The sequence below is a fragment of the Eptatretus burgeri genome, chromosome 18 (assembly GCF_056783735.1).
Source record: "Eptatretus burgeri isolate ZD-2024b chromosome 18, Ebu_testis_v1, whole genome shotgun sequence".
Classification (NCBI taxonomy): domain Eukaryota; kingdom Metazoa; phylum Chordata; class Myxini; order Myxiniformes; family Myxinidae; genus Eptatretus; species Eptatretus burgeri.
In genome coordinates, this window is record NC_140978.1 from 19,491,126 (window position 1) to 19,508,958 (window position 17,833).

At 43.8% G+C, this 17,833-nt stretch overlaps 1 protein-coding gene across 1 annotated transcript in view; it reads left to right on the forward strand.

The window, feature by feature from the left end:
• The first annotated feature begins 691 nt into the window (after positions 1-691).
• LOC147008689 (cell adhesion molecule 3-like) overlaps positions 692-17,833 on the forward strand; it is a 48,678-nt gene continuing 31,536 nt past the window's right edge. Inside the window, exon 1 of the mRNA XM_085864538.1 lies at positions 692-953. Within this exon, the coding sequence (XP_085720664.1) occupies positions 902-953 (52 nt within the window). The 5' untranslated portion in view covers positions 692-901. The remainder of the gene's footprint in view (positions 954-17,833) is intronic.

Below are 17,833 nucleotides of genomic sequence, written 5' to 3' on the forward strand. Positions count from 1 at the left end.
GCGGGCTAACAACGTGGCGACTTGTGCGTAAAGGTAGTACGAAGAAAACAAGATCGCAAGCGGTGGGAGGTTGTAGTGGGGCAACTTAGCATAACAATTGTGCATTTTGTGAGGAAAGCACCAAATTTGGCACACCAGTGGCCTAACATATTATGAACACATTTGGATATTGGGCCATCTCAAAATTTTTGATGGCAGTGGGAAATGGCTGCCACAGCCATCAGCGGCTGAATTTGAGATGGCCCAATATCCAAATGTGTTCATAATATGATAGGCTACCAGTGTGCCAAATTTGGTGCTTTCCTCACAAAATGCACAATTGTTGTGCTATATTTAGCTAAGTTGCCCCACTACAGGTAAAAACAAGCCCCGCTCGACACCCGAAACCTCAGGGCTCACGTCCAGCGCGCCGGGAATAGTCACGCAGTTGGTGTTCCTTCAGGGGTACGAATCCCTCTTGGTGCTGACTGTGGGAGGAGGGTTGTGCTGAACACGAATAACAACACGTACAATCGTCCACCAAACACCCCCCGTTGTTATGTCGCGGTAACCAGGGACGTGCGAGACCAATAGGAGCGTTTAACCTGCACAGCGCGTGTTCGCTCGTCGCCTTTGGTTTTGAGGAAACCAATGAGGAACCGCAAACACTACGGGCACCCACAGGTGGCACAGTGGTCGCGCCCACTTCCGGTCATTTACATACGTTTGGTCACGCCCCCTCCCACACCGGGTTGGTGCTCGCTCCGTGAGAGTGCTCGTCTCGAGGTCGCTCTCCGTGTTGTTCCTCCGTCTCCGCACCCGAGCGGGAGTGAGCTGCTGCTGCTGCTGCTGGTTCTGCTGGTTCTGCTGGTTCCGATCCGCGGGAGGTGGCGGGTTGTGACCGTGCGATCCCGTCGCGGTGATGTGGAAGGTCTCGCTCATCGCTTTGTGTATCTCCGTGTGCGCCCGTGTAGGTGAGACCATGGACGTGTCGGGGAGGGTGAGAATTTTGAGTGCACTGTATGCGAGGGGCCGCCAGCGGCGTACCGGTAGATTGAGGGAGGACGATGGACCAAGTACCATTGGAAGTGGATATCTGCTGTGGAACGAGGGCGGGTCGAGCAGATCGGCCGGTGTATTGGTAATAACCGCTGGTGGTGTCAAGGCTTTGTCTTCTTGGGCAGCATATTCTGTGGTCAATCGATCCAGGTGCGCGTACCCAGGAATTCACCTTTACCTGTCGGCACACCTGTGTTAAACAAAAGGTGGCAATTCAATATGAATCGGTGAAAGTGAATGTCTGACGCCGGGGGTTTCTGGTCCGTTTGTCTCTGTGAGCAGGATATCTCAAAAAAGTTGGGGACGGATTCGGTTGAAATCTGCTGAACAGGTTCGGTGTGTGATGAGGACGAATTGATTCAATTTTGGTGAAGATCCTGGTCTGGATTCTGGAATTAATTAATTAATTAATTATTTATTTAAAGTGATTCTTCAACATTGAGAGATGGGGCCAAAAACTATATACAGTATAGCACGATGCATCAAAAAGGCTGCGGACGTGTTGGGTAGGTGACACGAACAACCTGGTTGAACATTTGGTTCAGGTATGGATGCAGATCAAGCCTATCAGTGAGGTACAAAACATAAACTGTTCAACCTGGCGGAGGTATGCACTTCTGCATGCCATTCTGGTGACATATATATATATATATATATATATATATATATATATATATATATATATATATATATATATATATATATATTAACGACCATTTGCCAAACAGAACGGAAGCTGCATTATAAAATAATTTTGCAAATTAATTTTTAATTCTCATTCAGCAGGTCATAAAATAAACCCGAGTCTGCGAAGGATTCTAATGTACATTTTGAAAACATTGATTTTTATTTAATGAACAGAACTCAATGATTATGATTGTATCTACTACATAGTGTTTGAAATCCAAGAGTCCACAAGTCACCCGAGACTTGCAGTGCTGTAGTATATCCTGGCTACAGGTACGCACACTCGTCTCTAAGTCGTCGAGCCTTGGTTTGAATCCTTACCCAGCTATAAACTGTCATCCCGGTGATTCATCAGTGAGTGTGCCGTCCCTTGGATAGACGTTAAACTGCTGTCCCATCTGCTGTTGGCATTAGTTGGTGGACGTTAAAGATACCACGGTGCCATTCGCGAAGCGTGGGCAAGCTATCTTCGGCACCTTAAACAAATTGCACATTCCTGCCTTGCACCCCCGGAAAATGATGCGGGTGCAGCTGTGCCATGTGCAAAAACTAGAATGACAATTTGTGACGCAACGTCGCCAGATATACCTCTGCCCACGTTATTACATCATTACACATACTTGTACCGAGTTTGATTGAAATCCAACCCAGATTTTAAATATTAAATAACTCTGACTGCCAGACCATGCGTCCGATCAGGTTGAAATTTAAAACATATATATATATATATATATATATATATATATATATATATATATATATATATATATTCCCCATGTGTACTGGATCATAACTGTTGCATTTCACATCAATTGATGAAGCAGTTCAAGAGAGATTTTTCAAAAAATTTTGTTCAAACAAATATGGCTGCCAGACCATGTGACTTATTAATTATTCGTGAAAACCTTGGTAACCCCCAAAGCTTGGGGAACATGTAAGTGAAGTTTCCCCTCGATCTGTCAAGCCGTTCTGGAGAAGAAGATTTTTAAAATGATTATTCTTCAAAAAAATCATAGATGCCAAACCAAGTGACCTATGACATCATAGGTGGAGAACATTTTGTTCCTCATTGATTGGCGATCATTCCTGTAAAGTTTCGCCTCGATCTGTTCAGCTGTTATAGAGAAGATTTTTGAAGGTTTTTATGTTAAAAACAATATGGCTGCCAAACCACGTGACCGATGACATCATCAATTATTTTTTGCCAATTACAATTTAGCCCGAGATGACCATCAAATATTTCCATACTGATCAGGTAAAGCGTTTGACATATGCAATTATGACATCATAATGAAGCCAGGTATGACGTCATCAGAAAATCAACCTTGTTTCCCATGGGGAGCACTTCACATGTGACAAGTTTCAATTCTTTTCAATTAGATTTTTGACAAGTTCAATTAGAATCACTTCAAAGCCTGAAGGGGGCCATGTAAAACTGTACGTATGCTAAGGGTGGACAAGGAGGCCTATGTGTGAGGAATCTGTGAGGTGGTCGAGCATCACCTGTGGACAGGTGATTCTCGTCCCGCTTACAGAGGAGTTCATGCATGGTGTTCCTCCAAGCCAGCCCCTCGGTCTACAGCAGTGAGAGTAGAGAGTGGTAGGCTCTTGACAGAGGAGTCCGAAGTGAAGGCCCGCTGGGCCGGTTACTTTAAGCGGTTGTACCAGGCTGATCGACCAGCTGTCGAGTTGGATGTCAGGGGTGTTACAATCCCGATTGCTGACCCTCCAATCAATTGTGGTCCACCTTCGCTTGTGGAAGCAGGCTGTGGTGAACCGGTTGAAATGGGGTAAAGCTCCAGGGATCTGTGGCATCCATGCTGAACTTCTCAAGGCTGGTGGAAATGCTGTGCTCGTGTCGTTGCATGCAGTTTTGTGCTCTGCCTGGAACACAGGCATCATCCCAACTGACTGGAAGAGGAGCCTTGTTGTCCCTCTCTGAAAAGGGAAGGGTGATTGCCAAGACTGCAACAACTACCGAGGGGTGACGCTGCTCTCAGTACCGGGCAAGGTCTTTGCTCGCATAATTCTCGATGGGGTTCGCCACCATCTGCTTGAGCACCAGCATCCAGAGCAGTCAGGCTTTACACCAAAGAGGTCAACGATTCACCGTATCCTTGCTCTTCGGGTCCTCACTGAACGCGGATGAGGGTTTTGACAGGGGCTGCTTGCAGCCTATGTTGATTTCTGCAAAGCGTTTGATTCAGTGAATCGGGATGTCCTCTGGAGGATTCTTGGTCTTCATGGGGTGCCACCAAAACTGATCAATCTGATGTCTGAACTCTACTCTGGTACTGAGAATGCTGTGAGATGTGGTGGTACCATCTTTGACTTATTTCCAGTTGTTACTGGAGTTCGTCAGGGGTGTGTACTGGCCCCCACATTTTTCAGCACTTGTATGGACTGGATTTTCGGGAGGATGTCAGAGAGATCAAGCTGTGGTGCATCGTTTGGGAATGTCAAGATCTCTGATCTTAATTTCGCAGATGATGCAGTCATCTTTGCGGAGACTCTGGATATCCTTTTGGGGGCCCTCGAGGTACTGAAGGAGGAGTCGGAGCCGCTGGGATTATGGGTTTCCTGGGTCAAAAACGAAGATTCAGGCTTTCAATGACATCTTGGATGCTGCTGTCCTGTCTGTATCTGATTGTGGCAAGGATGTTGAGGTCGCGGAGAGATTCACTTACCTTGGCAGTGATATTCATGTCTCTGCTGGCTGTGAGCCAGAGGTCAACAAACGCCTGAGTCGGGCCTGGGGAGTCATGGATTCACTGGATAATGGGGTGTGGCACTGCCGGTACCTGTGCGGGAGGAGGAAAGTCTGAGTCTTCAGGTCCTTGCTGCTTTCAGTCTTGCTCTATGGATGTGAGATGTGGACTCTGACCAGGGATCTGAGACGGAGACTTAATTCCTTTGGTACCAGGTCACTTCAGAGAATCCTTGGCTATCACTGGTCGGACTTTGTGTCAAACGAGCAGTTGCTGAGAGAGGCTCAAATGAGATTTGTTACCTGCATAGTCCGTGAGCGTCAGCTGCGGCTGTATGGACATGTGGCTCGTATTCCTGACGCAGTCCCTCTCTCTCTCTCTCTCTCTCTCAGTGAGGGAGCCTCGTGAGTGGAGGAAGCCAATGTGCCGACCATGTGCCTCGTGGTTGCAGCAGGTTGATGAGTACCTCAAGGAGATGGGGATGGGCCAGGCATCTACCTGGGGGATGGCCAGACGTAGGCCCCTGGAGTACTGACGGAAAGTGGGCCCAGCGACGCGCTGCTCCGGCGCATGCTCCCATACCTGACCTGACCTGATGACATCATAGACAAATCACCCTTTGTCCCCGTGCAGAGTAGTTACCAGGCGCCAAGTTTCAATTTTTTCAATTGTGTGGTTTAGGAGATAGAGGTCCAAAGTTTTTCCATTTTTCCCACATGGCTGCCACCCCACTTGACCTCTGACGTTATAATGATCATTAAAACATTCTGCATGAGCAGTCACATCAATGGTGAAAATTTCATGTCAGTCGAATAAGTGGCTGCAGAGAAAACAGAAAATTTGCATGGACGTACGTACTTGTACGTTCGGACGGACCGAGAACCTGCAAACGTAATGCCACCGGAGGCATAAAAAATGTGCAAAAACGAGAGAAGAGGTCACCCTGTTTGGTGTTCCCATATGAGTGCAGAGCTCTTAATGCCGGGATCCCTCCAGGCCCAACACACGTGCTGCAGAACTCCTGCGGGATCCACACTGGATTTCTAACAGAGATCCTATAGCCGCGATCGCCTCGCCCACTTCGGCCGTGCACTCTGCACGGTCCTCCATGGACGTCCGGCAGTCTGCCATCCATGCTCCATGGTGTACCCATGGAGCCCTTCCTTCCACGTTTTAGTGCCCCCACCCTTCCGCCAATGCTCGTGGGAGACACTGTGCAAATTCACCTCATACCTGCCCCCTACCTTTCTGTAGTGCTACTGTGGGATCTGTTTTACTCCCCAATTTGCCTTACGGTCCCATCCTTTTCTATCACGCTTTCTGGGGTGATGAAACTCACTCGAATTGCATCATTTCCTTTTAGTACTCCAGATTTTTCACAAAGCCTGAAGAGGGCCATGTCAACCCAATCCGAACTAAGCTTTAGGGGCTTGCATACATGCATGCTCCACTATGCGGCACCCCTCTCGCCCCTCGTCTCACCCTGAGCCGGAGCTGTACTTACAACTCCCTGGGGAAGCCGCTCTGACTCTGCCACTAACCGGCCCATCTCTGGGTGGTTCCTCTGTTAATATTCCTTCTTTATTCTCAATGTCCATACTATGCGCCACAACTCAGGTGCCACACATCCCATGCACACTACACTCCCATACATGCACCTGCTCGGGTACTCACCCTCTCCCACACCTAGGCCAGCATGTACGGGTCGCACAGTCATGGGTTCATGGCTCAACAGCTTGCCGTGGGCCAAAGTGTACGAACCGGCCGTTTTGACTTCCACTGCAGAGACCTGTGCCGTGGCTTCAGACCCGTGTTTGTGCAGCTCATGTGTCCTGCAGCTCATGAGCCACTGTCCAGATCTCTGTTAACTGGACCCCTCCACATTTACACCATTTCTCTGTGTGTTCACGTACCTGGTCGTTGTGGCTGCAAAGGCCACCGGCTCTACCCCACGATATCTCCGCCAGTCCCTCCAGCACGGATTCCTGTCGCTGCGGAGCCATGCACGCCTCACACATCTCCGCCCCAGCACGTCCTTTAACTTCCTTAACCAGGACCTATTCTGACTCTCCTTGCAATCTTGTGGCCCTGGCTAATAGATCCCACATGGCTACATTCCCATTCTCTATATTATTTAACTCGAACTCCTGCTCTGGCACTATCTCTAATCGTTTCTCTATTATATCTCCCATTGTTCATTTGTATTGCCATTCTCCCTTACTGGCACTATCTCTCATGTTCGCTATGCTTTTAGCTATGTCCCAACCTCCTACTCACCCGGTTACCCTCCATGCTGCCCGGAAAACTACCTGGATCCCCCCCCCCCATTATGCTGGTCTGACCGACTGTCATTCCTCACTGCACTCTCTACATGCCTGCCAGGTTTCCCACCATTTGCTGTTGCTCCCCGTGGACAGCCTCAATCTTTGCTAGTAGCTCAGCCTCCATTCTGTCTTGCCTGTTGCCATTAGATTGAGTTGAAGACCCCGAGCTGGATCACATGTCCACTGTCATGATGCCTTACTAATGGGGACCCTGAGTTGGCCAAGCGTTACGCTAATTGGTACGACACACCTCGTCTCTGACGGCTGAGCGAGTCGAGAGACGCACATCATGGTCTCGGTGCACGGTGTTTATTACCGCTGCCAATTAGTCCTCAACGGACTTCCTCAAATTGCAAAGAATGATCACAACAGTTCAAATTCACCCCAAAACCAGGTATGTTTAATTATTATGATGGTACATTTGGGAGGAAATACAAAGAAGCGATACCGGTGATTAGCAATTCAAAAGCTCTGAACCGACTACCAATCATGCACACCCAAAAAGCTACCGACCAACCAACAAACAGTAATACTTAATTATGTAAGTCCTTATCTGGTGCAATCACTCCACAGTAGAGAGATAGAGGGAATCACAGGACAGAAATACGATGTGGTGTCTGACGGGACACCGCAGGATGGTCAAGGTTATGTCCCGGCCGCTCTGGCAGATAATGTGCTTTTGGTAGGAGCTGGAAGGAGAGGAGAGGACACAGCCCTGGCATGGGCAGGGCATGGCTCTGGGATGCAACACGAGTGAAGATCACACCAGTTCTTGCCAAGTCTATTCGAGATTCTCGCAGCTTCTGATCGGTTCCACTCGCAGCTTCCCTGTACGTCACCCATGATGTGCCGCAACCCTCCTTATCACTTAACAATGCACTGTGTACACGTTAGACAGTGACAGGACTGCCTCCCTCTACTCATAACAGAGGTTTTTTGTGTGTGAAGTAAATTTGGAAACCACTTGATGTGGAGACACCTGTAAGATCCCTACGGAAACATCTCGGACCTGGGAATGTGTTGGCTGTTATTTTTACACAGGTATAATCCATTTTTCGGGGTTTTTTAAGCACGAGCCGTGCCTACCTGTTTCGTCGCTGATGGATTTAATCAACAGACAGCACGTTGTACTTCACAAACATATTGCCTGTCTATCTGTGAATGTCATCCATAAATCACAAGACATTGTACACTGATGTACACTATTACCCTCCTCCGACATTGTACACTCTTACCCTCCTCCGAATCCAAGCGTTCTCCGAACATTTTTCTATGGGCCTCCTGCGCCTTTGCAACCTCTTTCTTTGCAGCCTTCTTGGCTTCCTGATAACTTTCATGTGCTGCCTCTTCTTCCACCGTACCCTTCGCCTTTTGCCATTCCTTGAACTTCTTCCTCTTCTCTTCAATCGTCTTTCCAACTTCATCATCCCACCACCATGTTTCTGAGTGCCTCAGTGGTCCTTTTGTCCATCCACATACCTCACCAACGGCTCCCAATAGACTATCTTTCATTGACATCCAACCACTTTCAAGCTCAACCACATCATCCTCAACCATACTCAGCCTCTCCCTTAATGCTTCCTTCACTGTCGCCTCTTTCAACCTCCACACCTTCATCCTCGGTTAGTACTTCACCCGCCAAATTCTCCGCGCACCTTTCACCCTTAGAACGCAGACAACCAGGTAGTGCTGCGAAACAGTCTCCTCCCCTGGGATCACCTTTGTGTCCCGGAGGTTTCCCCTATCTCGCTGACGCACCATCAGGTAGTCAATGGTTGTCGTCGACCCACCTGACCTGTATGTAATAAGCTTATTATTCGCTTTCTGGAATTGAGTATTACAGATCAACAAATCAGCTCCATCAGCAAACTCCAAGATCCTTTCACCTTCTGCATTTCTCACACCATATCCGTAACCCCCATGGACTCCCTCAAAACCATCTGGACTCCTTCCCACATCTCCATTCAAGTCTCCTCCAACCACAACAACTTCCTCATCTTTCACATTCTCCATCAACTTCTCCATCACACACCAGAACGTGTTCTTCTCTTCATCGTTTCGACCGACCTGCGGGGCATATCCCGAGATGACGTTCACCAAGAGCTTTCTGATCACGATTCTCATCATCATCAACCTTTCACTCACTCTAGTCACACTCACTACACTGTCTACAAACTCCTCAGAAAACATGACACCAACACCATGCACGCCTTCCGGGCACCCTTGTCACATAAACTTGTACTTCTGCCCCTGCCTTCCCTTCACCATTCTCACACCACTTCCCTTCCACCGTGTCTCCTGCACACAACATATGTCCACTCTTCTTCTGACCAATGTTTCAACCACTTCTCCTGATCTCCCTGTCATTGTCCCTACATTCCATGTACCAAACCTCAGAAACCGATCTCCACGTGGGGCATCAGACGATTGGTCATCATAAATGGAAAAATTTCCTCCCTTGCTTCGATTGGGTTCCCCACCTTGAGTTTTAACGAGAGGGGGTGAGGACCCCCACGGGGTACTTCGGGCTGTACCCTGCCCATCAGTTGTACTCATCATGGTTTCCTTTTGAGGCGATGTTTTTATGGCCGGATGCCCTTCCTGATGCCAACCCTTTTAGTCGCCTCTTACGACGCGCAGGGATACGGTGTACCTATTCTGACCGGGGTACACACCGGGGACATTCACAGATAGACAGGCAATAGACAGAATGTCATCCTTTAAATGTGTGTGTGTGTGTGTGTGTGTGTGTGTGTGTGTGTGTGTGTGCGTGTGTGGTGTGTGTGTATCTGTGAATGTCAATGAGGATGTAGAATGAACCAAAATACCTGAAAAAAGGATCTTTTATACGTAATACATTGTTGTTGTTGTTGTTGTTTGTGTGCTCCTTCCGTGTACTTTTCTTTTCTCTATTGCTTCGAGAAAGATTACAACATATAATTTTGTGTGCTCCTCTCGTGTCCTTCGCCAGGGTTATTGCTGTCATACAATCATAAACGTTACCGAAGGGACCGTCATATTAAGCTCCTGTTCCCGCTTCTTCTTCCTTTTTTTTGAAGCTGGAGCCATCATAATTAAACACTTGTAAAACTGGCACCGTTATAATTAAACACTTGTAAAACTGGCACCGTTATAATTAAACACTTGTAAAACTGGCACCGTTATAATTAAACACTTGTAAAACTGGCACCGTTATAATTAAACACTTGTAAAACTGGCACCGTTATAATTAAACACTTGTAAAACTAGCACCGTTGTAATTAAACACTTGTAAAACTAGCACCGTTGTAATTAAACACTTGTAAAACTGGCACTGTTATATTTAAACACTTGTAAAACTGGCACCGTTATAATTAAACAATTGTAAAACTGGCGCCGTTATATTTAAACACTTGTAAAACTAGCACCGTTGTAATTAAACACTTGTAAAACTGGCACTGTTATATTTAAACACTTGTAAAACTGGCACCGTTATAATTAAACACTTGTAAAACTGGCACCGTTATATTTAAACACTTGTAAAACTGGCACCGTTATAATTAAACACTTGTAAAACTGGCACCGTTATAATTAAACACTTGTAAAACTAGCACCGTTGTAATTAAACACTTGTAAAACTAGCACCATTGTAATTAAACACTTGTAAAACTAGCACCGTTGTAATTAAACACTTGTAAAACTGGCACTGTTATATTTAAACACTTGTAAAACTGGCACCGTTATAATTAAACAATTGTAAAACTGGCACCGTTATATTTAAACACTTGTAAAACTAGCACCGTTGTAATTAAACACTTGTAAAACTGGCACTGTTATATTTAAACACTTGTAAAACTGGCACCGTTATATTTAAACACTTGTAAAACGAGCACCGTTGTAATTAAACACTTGTAAAACTGGCACCATTGTAATTAAACACTTGTAAAACTGGCACCGTTGTAATTAAACAATTGTAAAACTAGCACCGTTGTAATTAAACAATTGTAAAACTGGCACCGTTATATTTAAACACTTGTAAAACTAGCACAGTTGTAATTAAACACTTGTAAAACTGGCACCGTTATAATTAAACACTTGTAAAACTGTCACCGTTATAATTAAACACTTGTAAAACTGGCACCGTTATATTTAAACACTTGTAAAACTGGCACCGTTATAATTAAACACTTGTAAAACTGGCACCGTTATAATTAAACAATTGTAAAACTGGCACCGTTATAATTAAACACTTGTAAAACTGGCACCGTTATAATTAAACACTTGTAAAACTGGCACCGTTATAATTAAACACTTGTAAAACTGGCACCGTTATAATTAAACACTTGTAAAACTGGCACCGTTATAATTAAACACTTGTAAAACTGGCACCGTTATAATTAAACACTTGTAAAACTGGCACCGTTATATTTAAACACTTGTAAAACTGGCACCGTTATAATTGAACACTTGTAAAACTAGCACCGTTGTAATTAAACACTTGTAAAACTCGCACCGTTGTAATTAAACACTTGTAAAACTGGCACTGTTATATTTAAACACTTGTAAAACTGGCACCGTTATAATTAAACAATTGTAAAACTGGCGCCGTTATATTTAAACACTTGTAAAACTAGCACCGTTGTAATTAAACACTTGTAAAACTGGCACTGTTATATTTAAACACTTGTAAAACTGGCACCGTTATAATTAAACACTTGTAAAACTGGCACCGTTATATTTAAACACTTGTAAAACTGGCACCGTTATAATTAAACACTTGTAAAACTGGCACCGTTATAATTAAACACTTGTAAAACTAGCACCGTTGTAATTAAACACTTGTAAAACTAGCACCGTTGTAATTAAACACTTGTAAAACTAGCACCGTTGTAATTAAACACTTGTAAAACTAGCACCGTTGTAATTCAACACTTGTAAAACTAGCACCGTTGTAATTAAACACTTGTAAAACTGGCACTGTTATATTTAAACACTTGTAAAACTGGCACCGTTATATTTAAACACTTGTAAAACTAGCACCGTTGTAATTAAACACTTGTAAAACTGGCACCATTGTAATTAAACACTTGTAAAACTGGCACCGTTGTAATTAAACAATTGTAAAACTAGCACCGTTGTAATTAAACAATTGTAAAACTGGCACCGTTATATTTAAACACTTGTAAAACTAGCACAGTTGTAATTAAACACTTGTAAAACTGGCACCGTTATAATTAAACACTTGTAAAACTGTCACCGTTATAATTAAACACTTGTAAAACTGGCACCGTTATATTTAAACACTTGTAAAACTGGCACCGTTATATTTAAACACCTGTAAAACTGGCACTGTTATAATTAAACAATTGTAAAACTGGCACCGTTATATTTAAACACTTGTAAAACTAGCACCGTTGTAATTAACCACTTGTAAAACTGGCACCGTTGTAATTAAACACTTGTAAAACTGGCACCGTTGTAATTAAACACTTGTAAAACTGGAACCGTTATCATTAAACACTTGTAAAACTGGCACCGTTATAATTAAACACTTGTAAAACTGGCACCGTTATAATTAAACACTTGTAAAACTGGCACCGTTATAATTAAACACTTGTAAAACTGGCACCGTTATAATTAAACACTTGTAAAACTGGCACCGTTATAATTAAACACTTGTAAAACTGCCACCGTTATAATTAAACACTTGTAAAACTGGCACCGTTATAATTAAACACTTGTAAAACGAGCACCGTTGTAATTAAACACTTGTAAAACTGGCACCGTTGTAATTAAACACTTGTAAAACTGGCACCGTTATATTTAAACACTTGTAAAACTGGCACCGTTATATTTAAACACTTGTAAAACTGGCACCGTTATAATTAAACAATTGTAAAACTGGCACCGTTATAATTAAACACTTGTAAAACTAGCACCGTTGTAATTAAACACTTGTAAAACTAGCACCGTTGTAATTAAACACTTGTAAAACTGGCACTGTTATATTTAAACACTTGTAAAACTGGCACCGTTGTAATTAAACACTTGTAAAACTAGCACCGTTGTAATTAAACACTTGTAAAACTAGCACCGTTGTAATTAAACACTTGTAAAACTAGCACCGTTGTAATTAAACACTTGTAAAACTGGCACTGTTATATTTAAACACTTGTAAAACTGGCACCGTTGTAATTAAACACTTGTAAAACTAGCACCGTTGTAATTAAACACTTGTAAAACTGGCACTGTTATATTTAAACACTTGTAAAACTAGCACCGTTGTAATTCAACACTTGTAAAACTAGCACCGTTGTAATTAAACACTTGTAAAACTGGCACTGTTATATTTAAACACTTGTAAAACTGGCACCGTTATATTTAAACACTTGTAAAACTAGCACCGTTGTAATTAAACACTTGTAAAACTGGCACCATTGTAATTAAACACTTGTAAAACTGGCACCGTTGTAATTAAACAATTGTAAAACTAGCACCGTTGTAATTAAACAATTGTAAAACTGGCACCGTTATATTTAAACACTTGTAAAACTAGCACAGTTGTAATTAAACACTTGTAAAACTGGCACCGTTATAATTAAACACTTGTAAAACTGTCACCGTTATAATTAAACACTTGTAAAACTGGCACCGTTATATTTAAACACTTGTAAAACTGGCACCGTTATATTTAAACACTTGTAAAACTGGCACCGTTATAATTAAACAATTGTAAAACTGGCACCGTTATATTTAAACACTTGTAAAACTAGCACCGTTGTAATTAAACACTTGTAAAACTGGCACCGTTGTAATTAAACACTTGTAAAACTGGCACCGTTGTAATTAAACACTTGTAAAACTGGAACCGTTATCATTAAACACTTGTAAAACTGGCACCGTTATAATTAAACACTTGTAAAACTGGCACCGTTATAATTAAACACTTGTAAAACTGGCACCGTTATAATTAAACACTTGTAAAACTGGCACCGTTATAATTAAACACTTGTAAAACTGGCACCGTTATAATTAAACACTTGTAAAACTGGCACCGTTATAATTAAACACTTGTAAAACTGGCACCGTTATAATTAAACACTTGTAAAACTAGCACCGTTGTAATTAAACACTTGTAAAACTGGCACCGTTGTAATTAAACACTTGTAAAACTGGCACCGTTATATTTAAACACTTGTAAAACTGGCACCGTTATATTTAAACACTTGTAAAACTGGCACCGTTATAATTAAACAATTGTAAAACTGGCACCGTTATAATTAAACACTTGTAAAACTGGCACCGTTATATTTAAACACTTGTAAAACTGGCACCGTTATATTTAAACACTTGTAAAACTGGCACCGTTATAATTAAACAATTGTAAAACTGGCACCGTTGTAATTAAACACTTGTAAAACTGGCACCGTTATAATTAAACACTTGTAAAACTGGCACCGTTATATTTAAACACTTGTAAAACTGGCACCGTTAGAATTAAACACTTGTAAAACTGGCACCGTTATATTTAAACACTTGTAAAACTGGCACCGTTATATTTAAACACTTGTAAAACTGGCACCGTTATAATTAAACAATTGTAAAACTGGCACCGTTGTAATTAAACACTTGTAAAACTGGCACCGTTATAATTAAACACTTGTAAAACTGGCACCGTTATATTTAAACACTTGTAAAACTGGCACCGTTAGAATTAAACACTTGTAAAACTGGCACCGTTATAATTAAACAATTGTAAAACTAGCACCGTTGTAATTAAACACTTGTAAAACTGGCACCGTTATAATTAAACAATTGTAAAACTGGCACCGTTATATTTAAACACTTGTAAAACTGGCACCGTTATAATTAAACACTTGTAAAACTAGCACCGTTGTAATTAAACACTTGTAAAACTGGCACCGTTATAATTAAACACTTGTAAAACTGGCACCGTTATATTTAAACACTTGTAAAACTGTCAGGTCAGGTCAGGTATGGGAGCATGTGCCAGAACAGCACGTCACTGCGTCCACTTTCTGCCGGTACTCCAGGGGCCTCCGTCTGGCCATCCCCCAGGCAGATGCCAGGCCCATCCCCATCTCTTTGAGATGATGGTCAACCTGTTGCAACCATGAGGCACGTGGTCGACCCACTGGCCTCCTCCACTCATGAGACTCCCTCGCTGAGAGAATCTGGTGAGCAGGATCAGAGTCAGGGAAACGAGCCACATGTCCATACAGCCGCAACTGACGCTCACGGACTATGCAGGTAACAAATCTCATCCGAGTCTCTCTCAGCAACCGCTCGTTGGACACAAAATCTGACCAGCGATAGCCAAGGATTCTCCGAAGAGACCTGGTACCAAAGGAATTAAGTCTCCGTCTCAGATCCTTGGTCAGAGTCCAAGTCTCGCACCCATAGAGCAAGACTGGAAGTACCAAGGACCTGAAGACTCGGACTTTCGTCCTCCCGCACAGGTACCGGCAGCGCCACACCCCATGATCCAGTGAATCCATGTCTCCCCAGGCCCGACCCAGACGTCTATTGACCTCTGACTCGCAGCCAGCAGAGACATGAATATCACTGCCAAGGTAAGTGAATCTCTCCACGACCTCAACATCCTCACCACAAACAGACACAGACAGGACAGCAGCATCCAAGATGTCACCGAAAGCCTGGATCTTAGTTTTGACCCAAGAAACCCGTAATCCCAACGGCTCCGACTCCTCATTCAGCACCTCGAGGGCCCCCAAGAGGATGTCTAAAGTCTCCGCAAAGATGACTGCATCATCTGCAAAGTCAAGTCCGAGATCTTGACATTCCCAAAAGACGCACCGCAACTTGATCTCTCCGACATCCTCCCTAGAATCCAGTCCATACAAGTGCTGAAAAGCGTGGGGGCAAGTACACATCCCTGACGAACTCCAGTAACAACTGGAAATAAGTCAGGGATGGTACCACCACACTTCACAGCACTCTCAGTACCAGAGTAGAGTTCAGACATCAGATCAATCAGTTTTGGTGGCACCCCACGAAGACCAAGAATCCTCCAGAGGACATCCCGATTCACTGAATCGAACGCTTTACAGAGATCAACATAGGCTGCAAGCAGCCCCTGCCGAAACTCTCGTCTGTGTTCGGTGAGGACACGAAGTGCAAGGATACGGTCAATCGTTGACCTCTTTGGTGTAAAGCCTGACTGCTCTGGACGCTGGTGCTCAAGCAGATGGTGGCGAACCCTATCGAGAATTATCCGAGCAAAGACCTTGCCCGGCACTGAGAGCAGCGTCACCCCTCGGTAGTTGTTGCAGTGTTGGCGATCACCCTTCCCTTTCCAGAGAGGGACAACAAGGCCCCTCTTCCAGTCAGTTGGGATGATGCCTGTGTTCCAGGCAGAGCACAAAACTACATGCAACGACACGAGTGCAGCATTTCCACCAGCCTTGAGAAGTTCGGCATGGATGCCACAGATCCCTGGAGCTTTGCCCCGTTTCAACTGGTTCACCGCAGCCCGTGTTTCCACAAGCGTAGGTGGACCACAGTTGATTCGAGGGTCAGCAACAGGGATTGTAACACCCTTGACGTCCAACTCGACAGTTGGGGGATCAGCCTGGTACAACCGCTCAAAGTAACCGGCCCAGCGGGCCTTCACTTCAGACTCCTCTGTCAAGAGCCTACCACTCTCTGCTCGAACTGTAGTGCTCCGAGGGATGGGCTTGGATGAACGTAATGCGCGAATTCCCCTGTAAGCGGGACGAGAATCACCTGTCCACAGGTGATGCTCTACCCCCTCACATATTCCTCGCACATAGGCCTCCTTGTCCACCCTCAGTGCACGTACAGTTTTACGCCTCAGCTCCCTGAACAGCTCAGCTCTGCCATTCAGCCTGGCCCTGCGACTCTGGTCAATGGTATCCAGTGTCCCTTGAGAGACAAAATTCTTCTTTGCCCTGCGGTGAGTTCCAAGGCATCCACCGGCAACATCAAGGACGGTGGTCTTGAAGGCGCTCCACAACTCTTCAGGACCCCCCAAAGCACCCAGACCCCCCAAGTGTCCACTCAGCCTGTTCGCAAACTCCTCAGCTACTCTCTCATCCCTGAGCTTGGCAACATCCAGCCTAGGCTGGGATGGTACCATTCTCCAGGATTTAAGGTGCAGCTTTAGAGTTGCTACAACAAGCCTGTGGTCAGTATTGAGGAACTGAGCACTCCGGTAGACCCTGCAGTTCTGGATCATCCTCCAACGACCGTCAATGAGGACATGGTCAATCTCCTTTGCCACACTGCCAGTGTTGGAATACCAAGTCCAGCGATGAGCTTGTGGGCGCTGAAACCATGAACCAGCCACCCTAAGTCCATGACTTCTTGCAAAGTCAAGGAACTTAGTGCTATTCTGGTTCATAGTTCCTGACCCATGGGGACCAACACACACCTCATAACCATCCCTATCAGTTCCAGTCGATGCATTGAAATCCCCCAAGACTAGAAGTGTATCTCGTCTGGGGCACTGATCAACTGTTATAATTAAACAATTGTAAAACTGGCACCGTTATATTTAAACACTTGTAAAACTGTCACCGTTATATTTAAACACTTGTAAAACTAGCACTGTTATAATTAAACAATTGTAAAACTGTCACCGTTGTAATTAAACACTTGTAAAACTAGCACTGTTATAATTAAACACTTGTAAAACTAGCACTGTTATAATTAAACAATTGTAAAACTAGCACTGTTATAATTAAACACTTGTAAAACTTGCACTGTTATAATTAAACACTTGTAAAACTAGCACTGTTATAATTAAACACTTGTAAAACTAGCACTGTTATAATTAAACAATTGTAAAACTGGCACCGTTGTAATTAAACACTTGTAAAACTAGCACTGTTATAATTAAACAATTGTAAAACTGTCACCGTTGTAATTAAACACTTGTAAAACTAGCACTGTTATAATTAAACAATTGTAAAACTGGCACCGTTGTAATTAAACACTTGTAAAACTAGCACCGTTATATTTAAACACTTGTAAAACTGTCACCGTTGTAATTAAACACTTGTAAAACTAGCACTGTTATAATTAAACGGACAC